Source organism: Oncorhynchus masou, chromosome 22 (genome assembly GCF_036934945.1).
Source record: "Oncorhynchus masou masou isolate Uvic2021 chromosome 22, UVic_Omas_1.1, whole genome shotgun sequence".
In the NCBI taxonomy this organism is placed as follows: domain Eukaryota; kingdom Metazoa; phylum Chordata; class Actinopteri; order Salmoniformes; family Salmonidae; genus Oncorhynchus; species Oncorhynchus masou.
Window position 1 is genome coordinate 10,674,172 of NC_088233.1, and position 26,251 is coordinate 10,700,422.

General features: G+C 43.5%; 1 protein-coding gene across 1 annotated transcript in view; it reads left to right on the forward strand.

Moving 5' to 3' along the window:
• The first annotated feature begins 6,159 nt into the window (after positions 1-6,159).
• LOC135509793 (uncharacterized) overlaps positions 6,160-26,251 on the forward strand; it is a 31,478-nt gene continuing 11,386 nt past the window's right edge. Inside the window, exons 1-2 of the mRNA XM_064930693.1 lie at positions 6,160-6,169; positions 14,197-14,776. Coding sequence (XP_064786765.1) covers positions 6,160-6,169; positions 14,197-14,776 — 590 coding nt within the window. The remainder of the gene's footprint in view (positions 6,170-14,196; positions 14,777-26,251) is intronic.

A 26,251-nucleotide genomic window follows, 5' to 3' on the forward strand; every position in this document is an offset into this window, starting at 1 on the left:
AGCCAGTCTAGTAGGAGCAGGGCTGTAAAGGGTCAACCAGGAGCAGCCAGTCTAGTAGGAGCAGGGCTGTAAAGGATCCACCAGGACCAGCCAGTCTAGTAGGAGCATGGCTGTAAAGGATCAACCAGGAGCAGCCAGTCTAGTAGGAGCAGGGCTGTAAAGGATCAACCAGGAGCAGACAGTCTAGTAGGGTTGCGTCTCAACTGGCACCCTATTCCCTAGCGCACCCCAATAGGGTGCCACTTGGGACTCACACTAGGTCTCAGTCTCGTGACTGAGGCAGCGCATCAAGAAGGATGGGACCTGGGGAAGGAGCGTGAAACCTCTCAACAGTTCTCAATCCCCTAATGTGCCCAGGAAATCCAATTTCACATGGCCGTAATTGAGAAGTATTTTGTCAGCACAATGGCCAGTCGGCATCATATATCAGCTCCTCTCTCTCTCATGCTTGAGGATATGAGGATATTCCTAGTTTCTTTGTGCCGTGCCACCTCTACGTTAGCAGTCTTAACTTGTGTTAATAAATGTGTAATAGGGGAAAAGGGGGTGATTTTGATGTCATGAAATCATTGGGAATCTGTAGCTGTAGTCACTGCAGAGCCAGTGAAATCTGTTACACATACAGGGCCTTCAAAAAATATTCATACCCCTTGACTTACTCCATATTTTGTTGTGATACAGCCTGAATTCAAAATGGATTAAATATGTTTTTTTTTCTGACCTATCTACACACAATAATACCCCATAAAGACTAAGTGAAACATATTTTTAGGAATGTATTGATAATGAAATATCTATTGTACATAAGTTTTCACACCCCCGATTCAATACTCTGTAGAAGCACCTTTTGCAGCGATTACAGCTGTGAGTCTTTCTGGGTAAGTCTTTAAGAGCTTTCCACACCTCGATAGTGCAACATTTGCCTTTTTTTTTCTTCAGAATTCTTCAAGCTTTGTCAAATTGGTTGTGGATCTTTGTAATCATTTTCAGGCCTTGACATAGATTTTTTTCTAGTAGATTTAAGTCAAAACTGTAACTCGGCCACTCAGGAACATTCACTATCTTCTTGATGAGCAACTCCAGTGTAGATTTGGCCTTGTGTTTTAGGAATCCATCTCCCAGTGTCTGGAAGGAAAGCAGACTGAAGCAGATTTTGCCTCCACTGCGTTTCTTTTTGATCCTGATGTAGCCACTGCTGGAAAATACACCAAGGGGTGTGAATACTTTCTGAAGGCACTATAAACGCTGTGTACAAAACATTAGGAACACTTGCTAACACAGACTGACCAGGTGAATCCAGGCGAAAGCCAAGATCCCTTATTGATGTCACTTAAATCCACTTCAATCAGCGTAGATCAAATCAACATGTATTTGTCACGTGCGCCGAATACAACAGGTGTAGACCTTACAGTGAAATGCTTACTGACAGGCTCTAACCGATGGTTAGGGGAGGAAACAGGTTAAAGAGGGATTTTTAAGCCTTTGAGACAATTGAGACATGGATTGTGTTTGCGTGCCAATTGAGGGTGACAAAAGACAAAATATTGAAGTGCCTTTGAACAGGGTCTGGTAGTAGGTGCCAGGCGCACCAGTTTGAGTGTATCAAGAACTGCAACGCTGCTGGGTTTTTCAAGCTCTACAGTTTCCTGTGTGTATCAAGAATGGTCCACCACCTAAAGGATATCCAGCCAACTTAACACAACTGAGGGAAGCATTGGAGTCCACATGGACCAGCATCCCTGTGGAAATGCTTTCTACACCTTGTAGAGTCCACATGGAAGAGCATCCCTGTGGAAATGCTTTCGACACCTTGTAGAGTCCACATGGACCAGCATCCCTGTGGAAATGCTTTCGACACCTTGTAGAGTCCACATGGACCAGCATCCCTGTGGAAATGCTTTAGACACCTTGTAGAGTCCACATGGACCAGCATCCCTGTGGAAATGCTTTAGACACCTTGTAGAGTCCACATGGACCAGCATCCCTGTGGAAATGCTTTCTACACCTTGTAGAGTCCATGACCTGACGAATCGAGGCCGTTCTGAGGGCAAGAAGGGTGCAAGTCCATATTATGAAGGTGTTCCTCAGGTTTTGTACACTCAGTTTATATGTTACTATGATATATCAAGCTTGAGTATGACGCAAATTAGTTTTAATTTTAATGAAAGCAAATTTGTTTCTAATTACGTCCAGCGTTTGTGGTTTATGTATTTTTGCTCATTAGGAACGTCAGCATTCATTAGTATTCTTCACATTCTATCTTCACAAAGAATACATGATTCTATCCATTCCCAAGATCCCCTAGATCGGCAGCCTCATGTAGGCTGACATAAACATCATAGATAGATAGATTATCTTGTTATGTAAAGACTAGCACATCTGGTGAGCTGCATCTCCATGGATCATGAGTTAAATGTGAAGGCAGCCAGCCATAGGATCAGCCTTCACTCCTCTCAACCAATGGTATACATGCTATAGGAACATATAGAACACGAAGTGGTCCGTTTTCCTCCCCCAGACCCTCACCACAGCCCACTAACACAGTTTAGAATTACAGCTGCAGAAAGAACATGAAAACTAACGGTCCATGACTGCTCTGATGGTTCAACTCAGTTAGTACCCGTACTGAATCCTACTGGTTTAATGAGGAAATTAATCATATTTCAAAAGTACGGTTGTTAAATTAAAGGGATATATCAAATTAGAGGTTTCAACAGGGTTATTATACAGGTTTATACAACTGACAAAATAATGGAAACACTTCTATTGAAGGCAGGTGGTTCCACACAGGTGTGGTTCCTGAGTTAATTAAGCAGTTACATCCCATCATGCAGGCCATTATTATGGCTACCACGGCTATGCCCCCATAGGATGACAATGCCCCCATCCACAGGGCACGAGTAGTCACTGAATTGTTTGATGAGCATGAAAATGATGTAAACCATATGCCATGGCCGTCTCAGTCACCATATCTCAACCCAATTGAACACTTGTGGGAGATTCTGGAGCCACGCCTGAGACAGCATTTTCCACCACCGTCAACAAAACACCAAATTATGGAATTTCTCGTGGAAGAATCGTGTCGCATCCCTCCTATAGAGTTCCAGACACTTGTAGAATCTATGCCAAGTCCCATTGAAGCTGCCCAACGGCCTATTGAGAGACTTTATGTTGGTGTTTCCTTTATTTTGGCAGCTACCCAATGCTTCATTTGTAAATCAGGAAGTGCCGGAACAAATAGTGAGCATGAGAGGGGGTTGACCTGGGAGTTCTGAGGTTCCGGAATAAAACATTAAAAAGAAAAACTCCTTTATAATAAAGCATTGCATTCATATCACATTTGCGTAGAGCAGTAGAGTAGAGGTACACAAGTTCCACACATGGGGTACATTTATAGTAGCATAATGTCCGGGCAAATGTTGGCCTTGTTATGAACGCGTTTCATGCAATTCTACATCATTTTACGTGACTGGAGACTTTGGTAGAATCTTTGTTAATACCACACAAATGATGGAAATGGCACTTTGACACAGTCCGAGATCAATAAAAATGACCTTGTCTTGAATCCATCAATATCCTAGGTGTAGGTGTGTGGAGTCCCATTGTAGGCTATAATATGAGGAGGAAATTATAGTCCTAACTGTCTCACCCAATGATGCGCAGGTCAGTCACTGGTGATGGCCGATGCACTCCTGACGAAAGCCTCTCGCTCTCTCTCTCCCTCTTTTGTAAAACAATATTTGTAAGTATTTTTGGTGGCCTACAGCATAGTCTAAATAAATTATGAAGTGCAACGATTGAGAGATGAGTTGCAGAGAGGGAGAGAGATGATAGAAAGTTAATCTCATTCTAGTTACAGGAGAGACACTGGCGTTCTCTCACAGCCACCGTCACGCGTCGGTCTCAAACATAACATATACTATGCCCACATACTCTAGTTTAGCTGTGAGGCTTACAAGTCTGAGTTTAAGACGTCAACGTAAAGCACCATTTGTTAGGCGCCACTGCAGAACACCCTCCATATGCATATGCCCACATACTCAGCTGTGAGGCGCACAAGACTAGAATTTCATATACTTTCAAGACGTCAATGTAGCAGTGGAACAAACATATCACAATCATTTGATTTGATATCAGAATATACTTCCAATAAAATGGATCAATGTAAGCTACAGCAGAACACGTATTATACCATAATATGAAGCGCATATGCAGATTAACTTCACAGTACAGAACAAGTTTTTAAAGGAAAAAGATGTTCCTACCTTAGTTTTTCAAAACCTCCAACACAGCCATTTCTTCTCCCTTTTTTCTTGTTTTGCTCCTGGTGTCTGTGACACATCTGTGTCCTTTAGCAATCCCTGACCTCACATAGGGGACAGGCTTGAATTTGTTCAGGGGTGGGCCAACAAGGTTCAGAAAAGACTAGCCCTGATATGGTGGAGGTGTGCAGAGAGGCGCGGGTTGAGGTGCAAATCAGATTGATTTGAGATAATCTCGGCTTGCATGGTGCAGAGACGGGGACGGCGCTGACTGCCATCACCAGCTCTTTAAGTCCATCTGGAATGTCTCCATCATTACCATTAGTGTCCCTGTCCTGCCTGACCATATGTGGACGGTCAATGCCAAACCGCTGGCAGAGAGATTCTATCTCTGTTTCTCCAGTATTCCTGCATGCTCCAGACAGTACTCCTGCATGCTCCAGACAGTACTCCTGCATGCTCCAGACAGTACTCCTGCATGCTCCAGACAGTACTCCTGCATGCTCCAGACAGTACTCCTGCATGCTCCAGACAGTACTCCTGCATGCTCCAGACAGTATTCCTGCATGCTCCAGACAGTACTCCTGCATGCTCCAGACAGTACTCCTGCATGCTCCAGACAGTACTCCTGCATGCTCCAGACAGTACTCCTGCATGCTCCAGACAGTACTCCTGCATGCTCCAGACAGTACTCCTGCATGCTCCAGACAGTACTCCTGCATGCTCCAGACAGTACTCCTGCATGCTCCAGACAGTACTCCTGCATGCTCCAGACAGTACTCCTGCATGCTCCAGACAGTACTCCTGCATGCTCCAGACAGTACTCCTGCATGCTCCAGACAGTACTCCTGCATGCTCCAGACAGTACTCCTGCATGCTCCAGACAGTATTCCTGCATGCTCCAGACAGTACTCCTGCATGCTCCAGACAGTACTCCTGCATGCTCCAGACAGTATTGCGCGTAAAGCACCTTCAGCTCCTCCTATGAACTGGTTGTATACTGTATTGTCCACCGCCCGTCCTCCTTGAGAGAACATTCTAACAGTCTAGCGTCCATGTTCCTCGCCAAGCTCTCTGACAAACTCCCTCTGATTAAGGACTCTGTTGCTGGGACTTCCACATTTTAGTTTGACGCCTTGGAAAGAGTTCTCTTGAATCCCTCTCTGGCTGAGTTGTGTGTCGGCCTGGCTGCTCTGCCACGGCACTGAACACCCTCTCTTCCCTGAAGACTGCCCTGTGTGCAGTAATAACTGTGCAGTCTCTCTTTTGGAGCTTGAGTGACAATTCAGGTGGTTCTTGATGTGCATCACACATAAGGCCTAGATTGTTAACAAACACATGCGAGAATATGCGCATGGCGAGGACACTATAGCTCTGACGGGGTCATGCTGTCGCGGGAGGCATCCTCAGCTGCTGTGGTGTAATGCTTGTGAAGAGCCTGGTAATTATTCCACACAGACTCTACCGTTCTTAAACTGGATGCCACCAATCGAGTGTCCCCAAGATCCTGCCAATTTTGCACAGCTGAATGTCTAAACTCTGTGCACTCCCTCAGCCTCATTCGGTTTTTGTTGGATACGCTACAGAGCTCATATAGCTTATCCATAAGTATTTTTAAATGATTGATAGCTCCCATCTCTTTTACCACATGGTCTACTGCGAGCTCAAGCCTGTGTGCCGAGCAGTGCCAAACAGTTATATTAGGGAAGAGGGCCTGGAGCCTTGTTGCTGCTACTTCTCTCTTGCGTCCCAGCATGACGGACACCAATCGCACATAATTCTAATGAGGGTTTTGGAGAAAAAGTCCTCAGTAAACTTTATACCCTCTAATGCAGATAACAGATTACAGACAATTCTCCCAGCAGATAAATCCTCTAGTTTCACAAGATCAACAAAAATGTTTGCTGGTACGTCCATATCTGCCAGCTGAAGTCAGATGTATAAGCACTGTTTTTATTCAAGCTAGTAGCCTCATCAAGCGCTATGCTGATTTTGGGAGAACACTGTACATATTTAATCTTCATTTTGGATTAAATATGTTGCTGAATGTTGGAGCAAGCGACATTGGAATGGGGCATTCTCCCTGTGTCAAGTCCATTTATCCATTTAACTCCTGACAGTCAATTACTTGCTCAAAACCCTGAACGGACCCGTGACTCGTTTACCCTACTAGTTCTGAAGTGTCGTGTTTTTATTTTGAGCATTATCTACAACCTGTGTTAAGGTGTCCTCTTTAGCATTATCTACAACCTGTGTTAAGGTGTCCTCTTTAGCCTTGTCTACAACCTGTGTTAAGGTGTCCTCTTTAGCCTTGTCTACAACCTGTGTTAAGGTGTCCTCATTAGCCTTGTCTACAACCTGTGCTAAGGTGTCCTCTTTAGCCTTGTCTACAACCTGTGTTAAGGTGTCCTCTTTAGCCTTGTCTACAACCTGTGTTAAGGTGTCCTCTTTAGCCTTGTCTACAACCTGTGCTAAGGTGTCCTCTTTAGCCTTGTCTACAACCTGTGCTAAGGTGTCCTCTTTAGTATTATCTACAACCTGCCTGTGTTAAGGTGTCCTCTTTAGCCTTGTCTACAACCTGTGCTAAGGTGTCCTCTTTAGCCTTGTCTACAACCTGTGCTAAGGTGTCCTCTTTAGCCTTGTCTACAACCTGTGTTAAGGTGTCCTCTTTAGCCTTGTCTACAACCTGTGTTAAGGTGTCCTCTTTAGCCTTGTCTACAACCTGTGCTAAGGTGTCCTCTTTAGCCTTGTCTACAACCTGTGCTAAGGTGTCCTCTTTAGTATTATCTACAACCTGCCTGTGTTAAGGTGTCCTCTTTAGCCTTGTCTACAACCTGCCTGTGTTAAGGTGTCCTCTTTAGCCTTGTCTACAACCTGTGTTAAGGTGTCCTCTTTAGCCTTGTCTACAACCTGTGTTAAGGTGTCCTCTTTAGCCTTGTCTACAACCTGTGTTAAGGTGTCCTCTTTAGCCTTGTCTACAACCTGTGCTAAGGTGTCCTCTTTAGTATTATCTACAACCTGCCTGTGTTAAGGTGTCCTCTTTAGCCTTGTCTACAACCTGTGTTAAGGTGTCCTCTTTAGCCTTGTCTACAACCTGTGTTAAGGTGTCCTCTTTAGCCTTGTCTACAACCTGTGTTAAGGTGTCCTCTTTAGCCTTGTCTACAACCTGTGTTAAGGTGTCCTCTTTAGCATTATCTACAACCTGTGTTAAGGTGTCCTCTTTAGCCATGTCTACAATGCTCGCTGGCGCTAAATGGCGCTAGGTTTGGGTATGTTCAAAAACCTTTTTTTCTGAGCGGCTCATTGTTGCTTTTTTATGTCGGCGGCAGAGCATGTAACAGTACATTCCATCCACTCTAGTTTCATCCCTCTCGTCTTTTCTGGGCCCAAAGCTCCTACCTTTTTGCATGTTGTACAGCCCAGCTTTGAATCTTGCTTGAGAAGCCAGGGGTTCTAAGTTTGCTTAGTCTTGAACTGAGCCTCTGTCCAAATTACGCCTGCTCCGGGCTGTACAACCCCACCTCTCGAGTCGAGTCTGTAGGCCTACACGCTAGCGGAGGTGCCGGTGGTGATGCTGAACTGGCGGGATAAGCAACGCTGTTAGCTAAGGCGTCGCCATCAGGAGCCGTTTCTTCTCACTCCTCTTATTCGGCACTGACAGTTTTCTGTCTCGTTTCATGTTCAATTCACCATATTTTTCTGGATTTTTGGACATGAAAAACTTCATCAAAGTTGATTGCCTTTTCTTATTAATTTCTGATTTGGCTTTCCCTCTGTTTCAGCTAGGGACCTCTTCACTAGCTGACCACCACTGCCAAGACCCCGTTTCAAGATCAGTTACTTACCTCACCGGCCCACCCCATAACTTTTATGTAGAAATAAGAGAGCAGGTCTGAAATCAGTGTGGATGGATTAGCATGATTGCATAGAAGGATCACCGTGCTTTTTACATAATGGTTTTTCTGTGAGGCCGGAGAAATTACCAGGAGGCAACTTGATTTAATTATGTTTACAGTGCAAACAGTGAAGCAATTGTATAAATAATACAGAGTGAGGTACCGGAGCCGGGCACATAGGTGCCGGAACAAACAAGGTCAAATCTGAGAGGTGTCGGATCCTGATCCAGCTCAAATGAAACCCTGCAGCTGCCTGTATATTCTAATATGGCCGTTGCTTAATTGGACTGCTTAGTTGATGAAATGATGACAGAAACCACTTATAAAACCATGTGTGTGTATGCGCCATTGTGTGTGTGTGTGCCATTGTGTGTGTGTGTGTATGCGCCTGTGTGTGTGTGTGTATGCGCCATTGTGTGTGTGTGTGTGCCATTGTGTGTGTGTGTGTGTATGCGCCGATGTGTGTGTGTGTGTATGCTCCATTGTGTGTGTGTGTGCCATTGTGTGTGTGTGTGTATGCGCCGGTGTGTGTGTGTGTATGCGCCATTGTGTGTGTGTGTATGCGCCATTGTGTGTGTGTACGCGCCATTGTGTGTGTGTATGCGCCATTGTGTGTGTGTATGCGCCATTCTGTGTGTGTGTGTGTGCGCTTGTCTGTGTTTATGTTCATAAAGACGCTTGTCTATGACGTGTGTAGGATGTCGGATGTTGCTTATTAATACATATCTGAGCGCTATTCCAACACTTGCCCACTCAAACCTCATATGTTTTCACACATTCAAATGTAAATGTCTTGTCCATTCGTGTCCTTGTGATTAGTGTGTGATTTAATTAGCACTAATCATGCGCTTATTAAATAAATGTTGACAGAATAAGAGCAGAATCTCCCTCCTACTTTATCAAACTAATTGTGATCCACCATCCCTGTGCGTGTTTACTGAGGAAAAGGGAACAGGAGAGGCTGACAGGCTATTCAATGACGGTGCATTAGGGTATGAAGACCCAAAACAGGTGGTGCTGTATTTAGTCAGGCAGTGTGATTGATGGCCACCATAACATAAGCCATTTAGCCAACGAGACTACATTCATGCGTACCTACATTTTTTACAAATTAGGTGGTCCCAGACATCGAACCCATTGCCTTGGCGCTACAAATGCCATGTTCTACCAACTGTGGTACAAAGGACCACATCAATGATGCCTGACCAAAGATGGTGAATAAATAAAGATGTCCCACTGTCAGTTCCGGTCTGCTTAACAGGGTGGCTCTCCCATAGGCACCAATGCATTAGCAAATGGGTCTGCTTAGTTCATTGACTGTGTATGAACCAGAAAAAAATAGGGAGTGGGATGTCTTGCTTCTCCTTCCGTCTCAGGCATAGGGGTATAGATGGGTTAGCTGACAAAGTCACACAAATTATATGTGCACTTCTATGGGGCAGAGGTCAGTGTGTTGTTGTGATTTTGGATGGCCAGATTGCTGGCAAGAATTACAAGAACTAGCTCTCTTTCTCACTTTCTTGCTTCTCCATAATTTTGGAAGAAATTATCATTTTTCTCACTTTGAGTCAACTACTCACCACATTTTATGCACTGCAGTGCTAGCTAGCTGTAACTTATACTTTCAGTACTAGATCAATTCTCTCAACCTTTGATTGGGTGGACAACATGTCAGTTTATGCTGCAAGATCTCTGATAGGTTGGAGGACGTCCTGTGTTTTGTGTTGAAGTCAATAGTATGTTGATGTCATGTAACAACAGTATGTTGCCTTGCTGTGCCGGTGAGGGTGAAGTCACTACAGTACTGAGCTGGTCATTTGTATGGAAGGAAGGACAGCTTGCTTTGGTGTGTGGGTGTGTGTGTGTGGATATCCAGGTGTGTATGGGTGAGAAAGAACAAAGACAGGTGAGGGAGAATAATAGCACACAGCGATGTATGTGTGTGTGTGTGTGTGTGTGTGTGTGTGTGTGTGGTGGTAACATCTGGTGCTTGTGGTGTGGTGAGCCCTCAGGCCTGGTGATAAATGATACCTCTCACTGCCAACCTGTCAGCAAGGACCCAGCCAGCCAACGAGGACAGAGCAGATACACTCTGTTATAAAGACTACCAAACCTCTACTGCAGATGGAGTGGGGAGGGATATTGCTCAGATATTGCTGATTCATGCCAGAAATGACAAAGCCTGGATAGGTATTTTACATATCAGCTAACCACATTATGCTATAGAATATTCTGGGAGAGCCCTGCACTGGCATGAATTTTAAGCCCGAAACCTACCCAGGCCCACAACATTCAGGCCCGCGACATTCATTATCTACCCAGGCCCATGACATTCAGGCCCGTGACATTTATTATCTACCCAGGCCCATGACATTCAGGCCGGCGACATGTATTATCTACCCAGGCCCACGACATTCAGGCCCCACCCAAACCAGGCCTGATTACTTCTGCAAATGTATACCCTGCGCGAAACCCGAAATCTTAAAAAACTTCCTCTCTGTCTATAACTTGCTCCCTGCGAGCAGCTCGCTCTGCATGCACTCTGTGAGTCGATGAGTAACCATAGCAACAGTTCTAGTTGGGCTGTTCTGCTCAATGACGAGACATGAGAGAACATTTAGCTGTTAGCTACTTTTCACACTCTAAAGTCCGACACAACTCTTATTTTCTGTGAAATAATCTGTTTCATATTTGACGAGCTTGAAGCACTTCTGACACCATGTTATGATCTTAGTCAGATGTGACTGTACTGTGCAGCAGAGCTCGAGCAAATGGCTCAGCTTCAAACTGTTAGTGATCAATTTAGTGATACCCGAGCCCAGGCCGTACCCCAATTATTGATGAGACTACAGGCCCTACCGTACCCTAGTTATTGATGAGACAACAGACCCTACCGTACCCTAGTTATTGATGAGGCAACAGACCCTACCCTAGTTATTGATGAGACAACAGACCCTACCCTAGTTATTGATGAGACAACAGAGCCTACCGTACCCTAGTTATTGATGAGACAACAGACCCTACCCTAGTTATTGATGAGACAACAGACCCTACCGTACCCTAGTTATTGATGAGACAACAGACCCTACCGTACCCTAGTTATTGATGAGACAACAGACCCTACCCTAGTTATTGATGAGACAACAGACCGTACCCTAGTTATTGATGAGACAACAGACCCTACCGTACCCTAGTTATTGATGAGACAACAGACCCTACCCTAGTTATTGATGAGACAACAGACCCTACCGTACCCTAGTTATTGATGAGACAACAGACCCTACCCTAGTTATTGATGAGACAACAGACCCTACCGTACCCTAGTTATTGATGAGACAACAGACCCTACCCTAGTTATTGATGAGACAACAGACCCTACCGTACCCTAGTTATTGATGAGACAACAGACCCTACCGTACCCTAGTTATTGATGAGACAACAGACCCTACCGTACCCTAGTTATTGATGAGACAACAGACCCTACCCTAGTTATTGATGAGACAACAGACCCTACCCTAGTTATTGATGAGACAACAGACCCTACCGTACCCTAGTTATTGATGAGACAACAGACCCTACCCTAGTTATTGATGAGACAACAGACCCTACCGTACCCTAGTTATTGATGAGACAACAGACCCTACCCTAGTTATTGATGAGACAACAGACCCTACCGTACCCTAGTTATTGATGAGACAACAGACCCTACCGTACCCTAGTTATTGATGAGACAACAGACCCTACCGTACCCTAGTTATTGATGAGACAACAGACCCTACCCTAGTTATTGATGAGACAACAGACCCTACCGTACCCTAGTTATTGATGAGACAACAGACCCTACCCTAGTTATTGATGAGACAACAGACCCTACCCTAGTTATTGATGAGACAACAGACCCTACCGTACCCTAGTTATTGATGAGACAACAGACCCTACCCTAGTTATTGATGAGACAACAGACCCTACCGTACCCTAGTTATTGATGAGACAACAGACCCTACCCTAGTTATTGATGAGACAACAGACCCTACCGTACCCTAGTTATTGATGAGACAACAGACCCTACCGTACCCTAGTTATTGATGAGACAACAGACCCTACCCTAGTTATTGATGAGACAACAGACCCTACCGTACCCTAGGTATTGATGAGACAACAGACCCTACCCTAGTTATTGATGAGACAACAGACCCTACCGTACCCTAGTTATTGATGAGACAACAGACCCTACCGTACCCTAGTTATTGATGAGACAACAGACCCTACCGTACCCTAGTTATTGATGAGACAACAGACCCTACCGTACCCTAGGTATTGATGAGAGAGGGGGAAAGTTTAAGGTAAGATGGATAAAGGGACCATCACTCCCTAAACATGGACAGTTGTCCCTAATGTGTTAAATGAAGATATCCCATTTCCTGCTGTAGAGGACATTGATTTATGTTATCAAAGTCAAATATTACACTATATACAGTAGTATAGTAAATAGTATGGCTATATAACCACTTATTTTATATTAAGGAACTGCAGTGTTGGAGCAGGACAATTGCTGCCTGTCAAACAGGGCCCTGATGCAGCATCGCACACCTTTTCCAGACACTAAATCAACACCAGTGTGCATGTGAATGAGGGCTTTACACAAACACCCGTCTCTCATTGCCAGATGAGTCTTTTTATTGATGTCCAAAAACAAGGCTGTGTTTTAGAACACAGTTTTTATAACGCTGCCAACCATCTCTCTGCTGATTCTATTCATGTCAGATGATTCACAACAAAACAACCACAACAATAATCCTACATCCATCTATTGTGAATAAAAGGGGGATTTTTGATGTGATCCAAATAAAGGAGAGCCAATCTGTGGGTGGGTGTCTGGCAGATGGTAGCTGGTAGCCATAGAGACAATGGTGGAGCAGTAGTCCCTGTGTACGGAGAATCAAAGAAAGCCGCTGTGTCTCTCCCCGTGCCTGATCATAGTTAATGTCTGGAATATATTTTTAAAAAATGAGTTCTGTCCCTCAGAGAAATAGACAGCTTGTGGCTGGGGAAGGTCTAATGGGTTACACTGGGCTGCAACTCCTGTACACACACACACATTTTAATGGATGAAGCAGGGGCTGGGAGGGAGGCTGGGATGGGGCTTAACAGCGTGACTTGCTCAGGGCCGCGGTGGCTCTCCCAGTGCCTGATCATAATTGATGGATGACCATAGGACCAGACACTGACAGGCTGTCTGCCCGGTTGCCTGGCCTTTACCCTCTGCCAGCTCAAACCTTACATGTGTGAAATAGCCAATTACTGAACCGCCTATTAAAAGTAATAGGCCAATAAGCAAATGGCTAGTGTGGGACATTGGTTGTAGGGGTTGTGGACAGATTAGGGTGTATAGACAGAGGACCTAAGATAAAGTTCTGCTTGAAACAGCTGTTGGCCTGGCTGAATATTATCAGGGAGGAAGAGAGAGAGGTTCTGTGTTCCGAATGGCATCCTATTACCGATTTATAGTGCACTACTTTTGAACATAAGGCCATAGGTCCCTGGTCAGCAGTACTGCACTATGAAGGGAATCTGATGCCATTCAAATGAAATCACATTTTATTGGTTACATACACGTGTTTAGCAGATGTTCTTGCGGGTGAATCGAAATGCTTGTGTTTCTAGCTCCAACAGTGCAGTAGTATCTAACAATACACACAATCTAAGGTAAAGGAATGGAATTAAGAATATATAAATATTTGGACGAGCAGTGTCATTTTGGATGCAGGGTCAGGGATTTTCTCCCTTATCGTAACCACAATGTCCCTCCCATCCTCCGGTCCTGTATTGACTTCAAGTTTATGATCCATGATACAATCATGTTATACAGGAGCTAATTTACAGGAATAAATCCTCCTTTCGGAGCCTGTTAAATAGATAACGGAAACAGCAGCGCTCGAAGATTCTCAAGGAAGTCATACAGCCGGCCGCACCGTGGGCAGCGAGGGATTCCATTTCACTCTATAATACTCTACTTTTAACCAGAGCCCTCCCATCAGAGCGCCCCCCATCCCCACCAGAGCCCCCCCATCCCCACCGGAGCCTCCCCATCCCCACCAGAGCCCCCCCCATCCCCACCAGAGCCCCCCCCATCTCCACCAGAGCCCCCCCCATCCCCACCAGAGCCTCCCAACCCCACCAGAGCCTCCCCATCCCCACCAGAGCCCCCCCCATCCCCACCAGAGCCCCCCCATCCCCACCAGAGCCCCCCCCATCCCCACCAGAGCCCCCCATCCCCACCGGAGCCTCCCCATCCCCACCAGAGCCTCCCCATCCCCACCAGAGCCCCCATCCCCACCAGAGCCCCCCATCCCCACCAGAGCCCCCCATCCCCACCAGAGCCCCCCATCCCCACCAGAGCCCCCCATCCCCACCAGAGCCCCCCCATCCCCACCAGAGCCCCCCCATCCCCACCAGAGCCCCCCCATCCCCACCGGAGCCCCCCCATCCCCACCAGAGCCCCCCCATCCCCACCAGAGCCCCCCCATCCCCACCAGAGCCCCCCATCCCCACCAGAGCCACCCCATCCCCACCAGAGCCCCCCATCCCCACCAGAGCCCCTATGGGACCTGATCAAAAGTAAAGCACTAAATAAGGAATAGGGTGCCATTTGAGATGTGGCCTGGGAGAGCTAATGCTAGCCAGCCCATAGGATAGTGACAGAACGATCCATCTTTATAAGGGACAGTGAAAAATCACATTAACAGAACTAATACATGACTGCTTCTAAATATAGACTGACTGGCTGGTAGATGCAGGGATTGGGGGAGAGAGAGAAAGAGGGAGTGGGGTTGGAGTAGGAGAGATGGGGGGGGGGTTCCATTGAATGTATTGTAAAGCATGGAGGACAGGGAGGGGAATGGGGCCCACTGACTCTGCCTCTCTAATTGGACAGGTTATTTTTACATGACACTGACATTCCGTCCCATACTTCTAACTGGGATGCGAAGCAGTATATTCTCTCTCTCTGTAATTCCCCTTCTCTGTTCATATCTTGTTCTCTCTCGTCCTCTCGCAATCTTTCTATTTTCTCTCTTGTTTTCTCCCTGTGTTCTCTCTTGTTTTCTCTCTCTGTGTTCTCTCGTTTTCTCCTTCTGTCATTCTGCTTTTTCACTTCGCTCCTTCGATCTCTCTCTCAAAACTTCTGTTCAGGCAGCCTACCTAGTCTCATGACACAACTGATGCAGTGAAGCTTCATATTTAGAGAGGAGACATTGATTTGGCACAGTCTGCTTTTGATATAACCAGAGCCAAATAAGTGGCGCAGCGGTCTAAGGCACTGCATCTCAGTGCAAGAGGCGTCACTATAGTACCTGGTTTGAATCCAGGCTGTATTGGGCCGGAGTCCTATAGGGTGGCGCACAATTGTCCCAGCATCATCTGGATTTGGCTGGAGTAGGCCGTCATTGTAAATAAGAATTTGTTCTTAACTGACATGCCTAGTTAAATAAAAATTCCTCTCAAATTTAATTCCGTGTTGGCTTCCACCACCAAATGGGTGCCAAGTGGTGCATATGTTTGTATGTTTGCAAATTAATATCATTCATTTAAAAAATGTATTATATTTAATATTAAATTAATGTTAAATTTGTGTTGCATTCTACTTGGACACCAGATTGTACACATTTTTTCTCACAAATAAATTATTTGAATACAGAAAATATGACTTTAGAAAATATCAATTTTTCTATATCATAATGAGTCCTCATCATCTGTGGTGATCAAGGCCTTTCATCATCTTCCAATTCAACCTACAGCACAATGAAGGAGTGATGTCGATGGCCAGGCTCTGTTGTCAGTGGTGTTTTTTGTATTTTGTTAGGATCCCCATTACTATTTTATTAGTATTTTGTTAGGATCCCATTAATATTTTGTTAGGATCCCCATTAGTATTTTGTTAGTATTTTGTTAGGATCCCCATTTAGTATTTTATTAGTATTTTGTTAGGATCCCCATTAGTATTTTATTAGTATTTTGTTAGGATCCCCATTAGTATTTTATTAGTATTTTGTTCGGATCCCCATTAGTATTTTTTTAGGATCCCATTAGTATTTTGTTAGGATCCCCATTAGTATTTTATTAGTATTTTGTTAGGATCCCCATTAGTATTTTATTAGTATTTTGTTAGGATCCCCATTAGTATTTTATTAGGATCCCCATTAGTATTTTATTAGTATTTTGTTAGGATCCCATTAGTATTTTTTTAGTGTCCTCATTAGTATTTTATTAGTGTCCTCATTAGTATTTTATTAGGGTCCTCATTAGTATTTTATTAGGGTCCCCGTTAGTATTTTATTAGTGTCCCCATTAGTATTTCATTAGGGTCCCCATTAGTATTTTATTAGGGTCCCCATTATTATTTAATTAGGATCCCCATTAGTATTTTATTAGGGTACCCATTAGTATTTTGTTAGGATCCCATTTGTATTTTATTAGTATTTTGTTAGGATTCCCATTAGTATTTTATTAGTATTTTGTTAGGATCCCCATTAGTATTTTATTAGGGTCCCCATTAGTATTTTATTAGGGTCCTCATTAGTATTTTATTAGGGTCCCCGTTAGTATTTTATTAGGATCCTCATTAGTATTTTATTAGGATCCCCATTAGTATTTAATTAGGGTCCCCATTAGTATTTCATTAGGGTCCCCATTAGTATTTCATTAGGGTCCCCATTTTTATTTTATTAGGGTATCCATTAGTATTTTGTTCGGATCCCCATTAGTATTTTATTAGTATTTTGTTAGGATTCCCATTCGTATTTTATTAGTATTTTGTTAGGATTCCCATTAGTATTTTATTAGTATTTTATTAGGGTCCCCATTAGTATTTTATTAGGGTCTTCATTAGTATTTTATTAGGGTCCCCATTAGTATTATATTAGGGTCCCCATTAGTATTTTGTTCGGATCCCCATTAGTATTTTGTTAGGATCCCATTAGTATTTTGTTAGGATCCCCATTAGTATTTTATTAGGGTCCTCATTAGTATTTTATTAGGGTCCCCGTTCGTATTTTATTAGGATCCCCATTAGTATTTTATTAGGGTCCTCATTAATATTTTATTAGGGTCCCCATTAATATTTTGTTAGGATCCCATTAGTATTTTGTTAGGATCCCCATTAGTATTTTATTAGGGTCCTCATTAGTATTTTATTAGGGTCCTCATTAGTATTTTATTAGGGTCCCCGTTAGTATTTTATTAGAATCCCCATTAGTATTTTATTTGGGTCCCCATTAGTATTTTATTAGGGTCCTCATTAGTATTTTATTAGGGTCCCCGTTAGTATTTTATTAGGGTCCCCGTTAGTATTTTATTAGGATCCCCATTAGTATTTTATTAGGGTCCCCATTAATATTTTATTAGGGTCCTCATTAATATTTTATTAGGGTCCTCATTAATATTTTATTAGGGTCCCCGTTAGTATTTTATTAGGGTACCCATTAGTATTTCATTAAGGTCCCCATTAGTATTTTATTACAATCCCCATTAGTGTTTTATTAGGGTCCCCATTAGTATTTTATTAGGATCCCCATTAGTATTTCATTAGGATCCACATTGGTATTTCATTAGGGTCCCCATTAGTATTTTATTAGGGTCCCCGTTAGTATTTCATTAGGGTCCCCATTAGTATTTTATTAGGGTACCCATTATTATTTTATTAGGGTACCCATTAGTATTTTATTACGGTCCCCATTAGTATTTCATTAGGGTCCCCATGAGTATTTTATTACAATCCCCATTAGTATTTTATTAGTGTCCCCATTTAGTATTTCATTAGGGTCCCCATTAGTATTTCATTAGGATCCCCATTAGTATTTTATTAGGGTCCCCATTAGTATTTCATTAGGGTCCCCATTACTATTTCATTAGGGTCCCCATTAGTATTTCATTAGGATCCCCATTAGTTTTTCATTAGGGTCCCCATTAGTAGTTTATTAGTATTTCATTAGGGTACCCATTAATAGTATTTAATTAGGGTACCCATTAGTATTTTATTAGTATTTCATTAGGGTACCCATTAGTATTTCATTAGGGTACCTATTAGTATTTTATTAGGGTACCCATTAGTATTTTGTTCGGATCCCCATTAGTATTTTATTAGTATTTTGTTAGGATTCCCATTAGTATTTTATTAGTATTTCATTAGGGTACCTATTAGTATTATATTAGTATTTCATTAGGGTACCTATTAGTATTATATTAGTATTTCATTAGGGTACCCATTAGTATTTTATTAGTTTTTCATTAGGGTACCCATTAGGGTACCCATTAGTATTTCATTAGGGTACCTATTAGTATTATATTAGTATTTCATTAGGGTACCTATTAGTATTTTATTAGTATTTCATTAGGATCCCATTAGTATTTTTTTAGTGTCCTCATTAGTATTTTATTAGTGTCCTCATTAGTATTTTATTAGGGTCCTCATTAGTATTTTATTAGGGTCCCCGTTAGTATTTTATTAGTGTCCCCATTAGTATTTCATTAGGGTCCCCATTAGTATTTTATTAGGGTCCCCATTATTATTTAATTAGGATCCCCATTAGTATTTTATTAGGGTACCCATTAGTATTTTGTTAGGATCCCATTTGTATTTTATTAGTATTTTGTTAGGATTCCCATTAGTATTTTATTAGTATTTTGTTAGGATCCCCATTAGTATTTTATTAGGGTCCCCATTAGTATTTTATTAGGGTCCTCATTAGTATTTTATTAGGGTCCCCGTTAGTATTTTATTAGGATCCTCATTAGTATTTTATTAGGATCCCCATTAGTATTTAATTAGGGTCCCCATTAGTATTTCATTAGGGTCCCCATTAGTATTTCATTAGGGTCCCCATTTTTATTTTATTAGGGTATCCATTAGTATTTTGTTCGGATCCCCATTAGTATTTTATTAGTATTTTGTTAGGATTCCCATTCGTATTTTATTAGTATTTTGTTAGGATTCCCATTAGTATTTTATTAGTATTTTATTAGGGTCCCCATTAGTATTTTATTAGGGTCTTCATTAGTATTTTATTAGGGTCCCCATTAGTATTATATTAGGGTCCCCATTAGTATTTTGTTCGGATCCCCATTAGTATTTTGTTAGGATCCCATTAGTATTTTGTTAGGATCCCCATTAGTATTTTATTAGGGTCCTCATTAGTATTTTATTAGGGTCCCCGTTCGTATTTTATTAGGATCCCCATTAGTATTTTATTAGGGTCCTCATTAATATTTTATTAGGGTCCCCATTAATATTTTGTTAGGATCCCATTAGTATTTTGTTAGGATCCCCATTAGTATTTTATTAGGGTCCTCATTAGTATTTTATTAGGGTCCTCATTAGTATTTTATTAGGGTCCCGTTAGTATTTTATTAGAATCCCCATTAGTATTTTATTTGGGTCCCCATTAGTATTTTATTAGGGTCCTCATTAGTATTTTATTAGGGTCCCCGTTAGTATTTTATTAGGGTCCCCGTTAGTATTTTATTAGGATCCCCATTAGTATTTTATTAGGGTCCCCATTAATATTTTATTAGGGTCCTCATTAATATTTTTTTAGGGTCCTCATTAATATTTTATTAGGGTCCCCGTTAGTATTTTATTAGGGTACCCATTAGTATTTCATTAAGGTCCCCATTAGTATTTTATTACAATCCCCATTAGTGTTTTATTAGGGTCCCCATTAGTATTTTATTAGGATCCCCATTAGTATTTCATTAGGATCCACATTGGTATTTCATTAGGGTCCCCATTAGTATTTTATTAGGGTCCCCGTTAGTATTTCATTAGGGTCCCCATTAGTATTTTATTAGGGTACCCATTATTATTTTATTAGGGTACCCATTAGTATTTTATTACGGTCCCCATTAGTATTTCATTAGGGTCCCCATGAGTATTTTATTACAATCCCCATTAGTATTTTATTAGTGTCCCCATTTAGTATTTCATTAGGGTCCCCATTAGTATTTCATTAGGATCCCCATTAGTATTTTATTAGGGTCCCCATTAGTATTTCATTAGGGTCCCCATTACTATTTCATTAGGGTCCCCATTAGTATTTCATTAGGATCCCCATTAGTTTTTCATTAGGGTCCCCATTAGTAGTTTATTAGTATTTCATTAGGGTACCCATTAATAGTATTTAATTAGGGTACCCATTAGTATTTTATTAGTATTTCATTAGGGTACCCATTAGTATTTCATTAGGGTACCTATTAGTATTTTATTAGGGTACCCATTAGTATTTTGTTCGGATCCCCATTAGTATTTTATTAGTATTTTGTTAGGATTCCCATTAGTATTTTATTAGTATTTCATTAGGGTACCTATTAGTATTATATTAGTATTTCATTAGGGTACCTATTAGTATTATATTAGTATTTCATTAGGGTACCCATTAGTATTTTATTAGTTTTTCATTAGGGTACCCATTAGGGTACCCATTAGTATTTCATTAGGGTACCTATTAGTATTATATTAGTATTTCATTAGGGTACCTATTAGTATTTTATTAGTATTTCATTAGGGTCCCCATTAGTATTTTATTAGTATTTCATTAGGGTACCCATTAGTATTTTATTAGTATTTCATTAGGGTACCCATTGGTATTTTATTAGTATTTCATTAGGGTACCCATTGGTGTTTTATTAGGGTACCCATTATTATTTCATTAGGGTACCCATTGGTATTTTATTAGTATTTCATTAGGGTACCCATTGGTATTTTATTAGTATTTCATTAGGGTACCCATTGGTATTTTATTAGTATTTCATTAGGGTACCCATTGGTGTTTTATTAGGGTACCCATTATTATTTCATTAGGGTACCCATTGGTATTTTATTAGTATTTCATTAGGGTACCCATTGGTATTTTATTAGTATTTCATTAGGGTACCCATTAGTATTTCATTAGGGTACCCATTAGTATTTCATTAGGTTACCCATTAGTATTTCATTAGGGTACCCATTAGTATTTCATTAGGGTACCCATTAGTATTTCATTAGGGTACCCATTGGTATTTTATTAGTATTTCATTAGGGTACCCATTCGTATTTCATTAGGGTACCCATTAGTATTTCATTAGGGTACCCATTAGTATTTCATTAGGGTACCCATTAGTATTTCATTAGGGTACCCATTATTATTTCATTCGTTTACCCATTGGTATTTTATTAGTATTTCATTAGGGTACCCATTAGTATTTCATTAGGGTACCCATTAGTATTTCATTAGGGTACCCATTGGTATTTTATTAGTATTTCATTAGGGTACCCATTGGAATTTCATTAGGGTACCCATTGGTATTTCATTAGGGTACCCATTGGTGTTTTATTAGAATCCCCATTAGTATTTCATTAGGGTTCCCATTAGTATTTCATTAGGGTACCCATTAGTATTTCATTATGGTACCCATTGGTGTTTTATTAGAATCCCCATTAGTGGCTGCTAAAGCAGCAAATACTCATATTGAGGTCCACAAGAAACACAGAACATGACATAAACTACATCACCAAAAGTATGTGGATACCTGCTTGTCGAACATCTCATTCCAGAATCATGGGCAGTAAAATGGAGGTCTCCCCCTTTGCTGCTATAACTGCCTCCACTCTTTTGGGAAGGCTTTCCACTAGATGTTGGAAAATTTCTGCAGGGACTTGCTTCCATTCAGCCACAACATTAGTGAGGTTGGGCCGTGATGTTGGGCAATTAGGCCTGGCTCACAGTTGCTGTTCCAATTCATCCCAAAGGTGTTCGATGGGGTTAATGTCAGGGCTCTGTGCTGGCCAGTCAAGGTCGTCCACAACGATCTTGACAAACAATTTCTGCATGGACCTCATTTGTGCACTGTCAAGCTGAAATTGGAAAGGGCCTTCCCCAAGCTGTTGCCACAAAGTTTAAAGCACAGAATTGTCTAGAATGTCATTCTATGCTGTAGCTTTAAGATTTCCCTTCACTGGAATTTAGGGGTCTAGCCCGAACCATGAAAAACAGCCCCAGACCATTATTCCTCCTCCTCCAAACTTTACAGTTGGTACTATGCATTTGGGAATGTAGTGTTCTCCTAGCATTTGCCAAACCCAGATTTGTCCGTCGGACTGCCAGATGTTGAAGCATGATTTATCACTACAGAGAATGTGTTTCCACTGCTCCAGAATCCAATGGTGGCTCACTTTACAATTAGCTTTGTTCATGGTGATCTTAGGTTTGTGTGTGGCTGCTCGGCCATGGAAACTCGTTTCATGAAGCTCCCGACGAAGTTATTGAGCTGACGTTGCTTCCAGAGGCAATTTGGAACTCGGTACTGAGTGTTGCAACCGAGGACAGACGATTTTTACACGCTACGCTCTTCAGCACCCGGTGGTCCCATTCTGTGATCTTCTTGTGTGGCCTACCACTTTGCGGCTGAGCCGTTGTTGCTCCTAGACGTTTCCACTTCACAGTAACAGCCCTTACAGTTTACCAGGGTAGCTCTAGCAGGGCAGAAATTTGACGAACTGACTTGTTGGAAAGGTGGCATCCTGTGATGGCGGCATGCTGAAAGTCACTGAGCTCTTCAGTGAGGCCATTCTACTGCCAATGTTTGTCTATGGAGATTGCATGACTGTGTGCTTGATGTTTTACACATGTCAGCAACGGGTGAGGCTGAAATAGTCAAATCCACTCATTTGAAGGGGTGTCAACATTACTTTTGTATACACAGTATAGTGTATTACAGAACATTAATAGACAAGTACACCACCTAGGGTGGCAGGGTAGCCTAGTGGTGAGAGTGTTGGACTAGTACACCGGAAGGTTGCAAGTTCAAACCCCCGAGCTGACAAGGTACAAATCTGTCGTTCTGCCCCTGAACCCATTGTTCCCATTGTTGAAAATAAGAATTTGTTCTTAACTGACTTGCCTAGTTAAATAAAGGTAAAATAAAAAACAAGGACAGAACTACATACATTTAAAATAAGAACACACGCTTTCATACATTTTTGCCTTCATAATCATGTGATTCATAGACACTACTGAATATTAATTCAGACACGGAAATTAAAAGGAAATGCAATAACAAGGAGGTGCAAATCAGTCCGTGGTGATCAGTGGTAGTCCGTGGTGATCTGTGGTAGTCCGTGGTAGTCAGTTGTCAGGCAGTGGTAGTCCGTGGTCAGGCCGTGGTCTGGCAGATGGAATCAGTGGTCAGGCAGTGGTCAGGCAGTGGTAGTCCGTGGTAGTCCGTGGTCAGGCAGTGGTAATCAGTGGTAGTCCGTGGTAGTCCGTGGTAATCAGTGGTCAGGCAGTGGTAGTCAGTGGTAATCAGTGGTCAGGCAGTGGTAGTCAGTGGTCAGGCAGTGGTAGTCAGTGGTAGTCCGTGGTCAGGCAGTGGTCAGACAGTGGTCAGGCAGTGGCCAGGCAGTGGTAGTCAGTGGTATTCCGTGGTCAGGCAGTGGTCAGACAGTGGTCAGGCAGTGGCCAGGCAGTGGTAGTCCGTGGTAGTCAGTGGTCAGGCAGTGGTCAGGCAGTGGTCAGGCAGTGGTCAGGCAGTGGTAGTCCGTGGTAGTCCGTGGTCAGGCAGTGGTAGTCCATGGTAGTCAGTGGTCAGGCAGTGGTAATAAGTGGTAGTCCGTGGTAGTCCGTGGTCAGGCAGTGGTCAGGCAGTGGTAGTCCGTGGTCAGGCAGTGGTAATCAGTGGTAGTCCGTGGTCAGGCAGTGGTCAGGCAGTGGTAGTCAGTGGTAATCAGTGGTAGTCAGTGGTAATCAGTGGTCAGGCAGTGGTAGTCAGTGGTAATCAGTGGTCAGGCAGTGGTAGTCAGTGGTCAGGCAGTGGTAGTCCGTGGTCAGGCAGTGGTCAGACAGTGGTCAGGCAGTGGTAGTCTGTGGTAGTCCGTGGTCAGGCAGTGGCCAGGCAGTGGTAGTCCGTGGTAGTCAGTGGTCAGGCAGTGGTAGTCCGTGGTCAGGCAGTGGTAATCAGTGGTAGTCCGTGGTCAGGCAGTGGTAATCAGTGGTAGTCCGTGGTCAGGCAGTGGTAGTCCGTGGTCAGGCAGTGGTAATCAGTGGTAGTCCGTGGTAGTCCGTGGTCAGGCAGTGGTAATCAGTGGTAGTCTGTGGTAGTCAGTGGTCAGGCAGTGGTAATCAGTGGTAGTCCGTGGTCAGGCAGTGGTAGTCCGTGGTAGTCCGTGGTAGTCAGTGGTCAGGCAGTGGTAATCAGTGGTAGTCCGTGGTCAGGCAGTGGTAATCAGTGGTAATCAGTGGTAGTCCGTGGTAGTCCGTGGTAGTCCGTGGTCAGGCAGTGGTAGTCTGTGGTAGTCAGTGGTCAGGCAGTGGTAATCAGTGGTAGTCCGTGGTCAGGCAGTGGTAGTCAGTGGTAGTCCGTGGTAGTCCGTGGTCAGGCAGTGGTAATCAGTGGTAGTCCGTGGTAGTCAGTGGTCAGGCAGTGGTAATCAGTGGTAGTCCGTGGTCAGGCAGTGGTAATCAGTGGTAGTCCGTGGTAGTCAGTGGTCAGGCAGTGGTCAGTCAGTGGTCAGGCAGTGGTCAGGCAGTAGTAGTCCGTGGTAGTCCGTGGTAGTCAGTGGTCAGGCAGTGGTAGTCCGTGGTAGTCAGTGGTCAGGCAGTGGTAGTCCGTGGTAGTCAGTGGTCAGGCAGTGGTAATCAGTGGTAGTCCGTGGTCAGTCAGTAGTCAGGCAGTAGTAATCAGTGGTAGTCCGTGGTCAGGCCGTGGTCAGGCAGTGGTCAGGCAGTGGTAGTCAGTGGTAATCAGTGGTCAGGCAGTGGTAGTCAGTGGTCAGGCAGTGGTAGTCAGTGGTCAGGCAGTGGTAGTCCATGGTCAGGCAGTGGTAATCAGTGGTAGTCAGTGGTCAGGCAGTGGGAATCAGTGGTAGTCCGTGGTCAGGCAGTGGTCAGGCAGTGGTAGTCCGTGGTAGTCCGTGGTCAGGCAGTGGTCAGTCAGTGGTAGTCCGTGGTAGTCAGTGGTTAGGCAGTGGTAATCAGTGGTAGTCCGTGGTCAGGCAGTCGTCAGGCAGTGGTAATCAGTGGTCAGGCAGTGGTAGTCCGTGGTAGTCAGTTGTCAGGCAGTGGTAATCAGTGGTAGTCCGTGGTCATTCAGTGGCCAAGCAGTGGTCAGGCAGTGGTAATCAGTGGGTGTCCGTGGCAGTCCGTGGTAGTCAGTGGTCAGACAGTGGTAATCAGTGGTAGTCCGTGGTAGTCAGTGGTCAGGCAGTGGTAATCAGTGGTAGTCCCTGGTCAGTCAGTGGTCAGGCAGTGGTCAGGCGGTAGTAATCAGTGGTAGTCCGTGGTAGTCCGTGGTCAGGCAGTGGTAGTCAGTGGTAATCAGTGGTCAGGCAGTGGTAGTCAGTGGTAATCAGTGGTCAGGCAGTGGTAGTCAGTGGTAATCAGTGGTCAGGCAGTGGTAATCAGTGGTCAGTCTGTGGTAGTCAGTGGTAATCAGTGGTAATCAGTGGTCAGTCAGTGGTAATCAGTAGTCAGGCAGTGGTCATCAGTGGTAGTCCGTGGTCAGTCAGTGGTAGTCAGTGGTAGTCAGTGGTCAGTCAGTGGTAGTCAGTGGTCAGGCAGTGGTAGTCAGTGGTCAGGCAGTGGTAATCAGTGGTCAGGCAGTGGTCAGGCAGTGGTAATCAGTGGTCAGGCAGTGGTAGTCAGTGGTAGTCAATGGTAGTCAGTGGTAATCAGTGGTAATCAGTGGTCAGGCAGTGGTCAGGCAGTGGTAATCAGTGGTAGTCAGTGCTAGTCAATGGTCAGGCAGTGGTAGTCAATGGTCAGGCAATGGTAATCAGTGGTCAGGCAGTGGTAATCAGTGGTAGTCAATGGTAGTCAGTGTTAATCAGTGGTCAGGCAATGGTAATCAGTGGTCAGGCAGTGGTAGTCAGTGGTAGTCAATGGTAGTCAGTGGTAATCAGTGGTCAGGCAGTGGTAGTCAGTGGTAATCAGTGGTCAGGCAGTGGTAGTCAGTGGTAGTCAATGGTAGTCAGTGGTAATCAGTGGTCAGGCAGTGGTAGTCAGTGGTCAGGCAGTGGTCAGGCAGTGGTAATCAGTGGTCAGGCAGTGGTCAGGCAGTGGTCAGGCA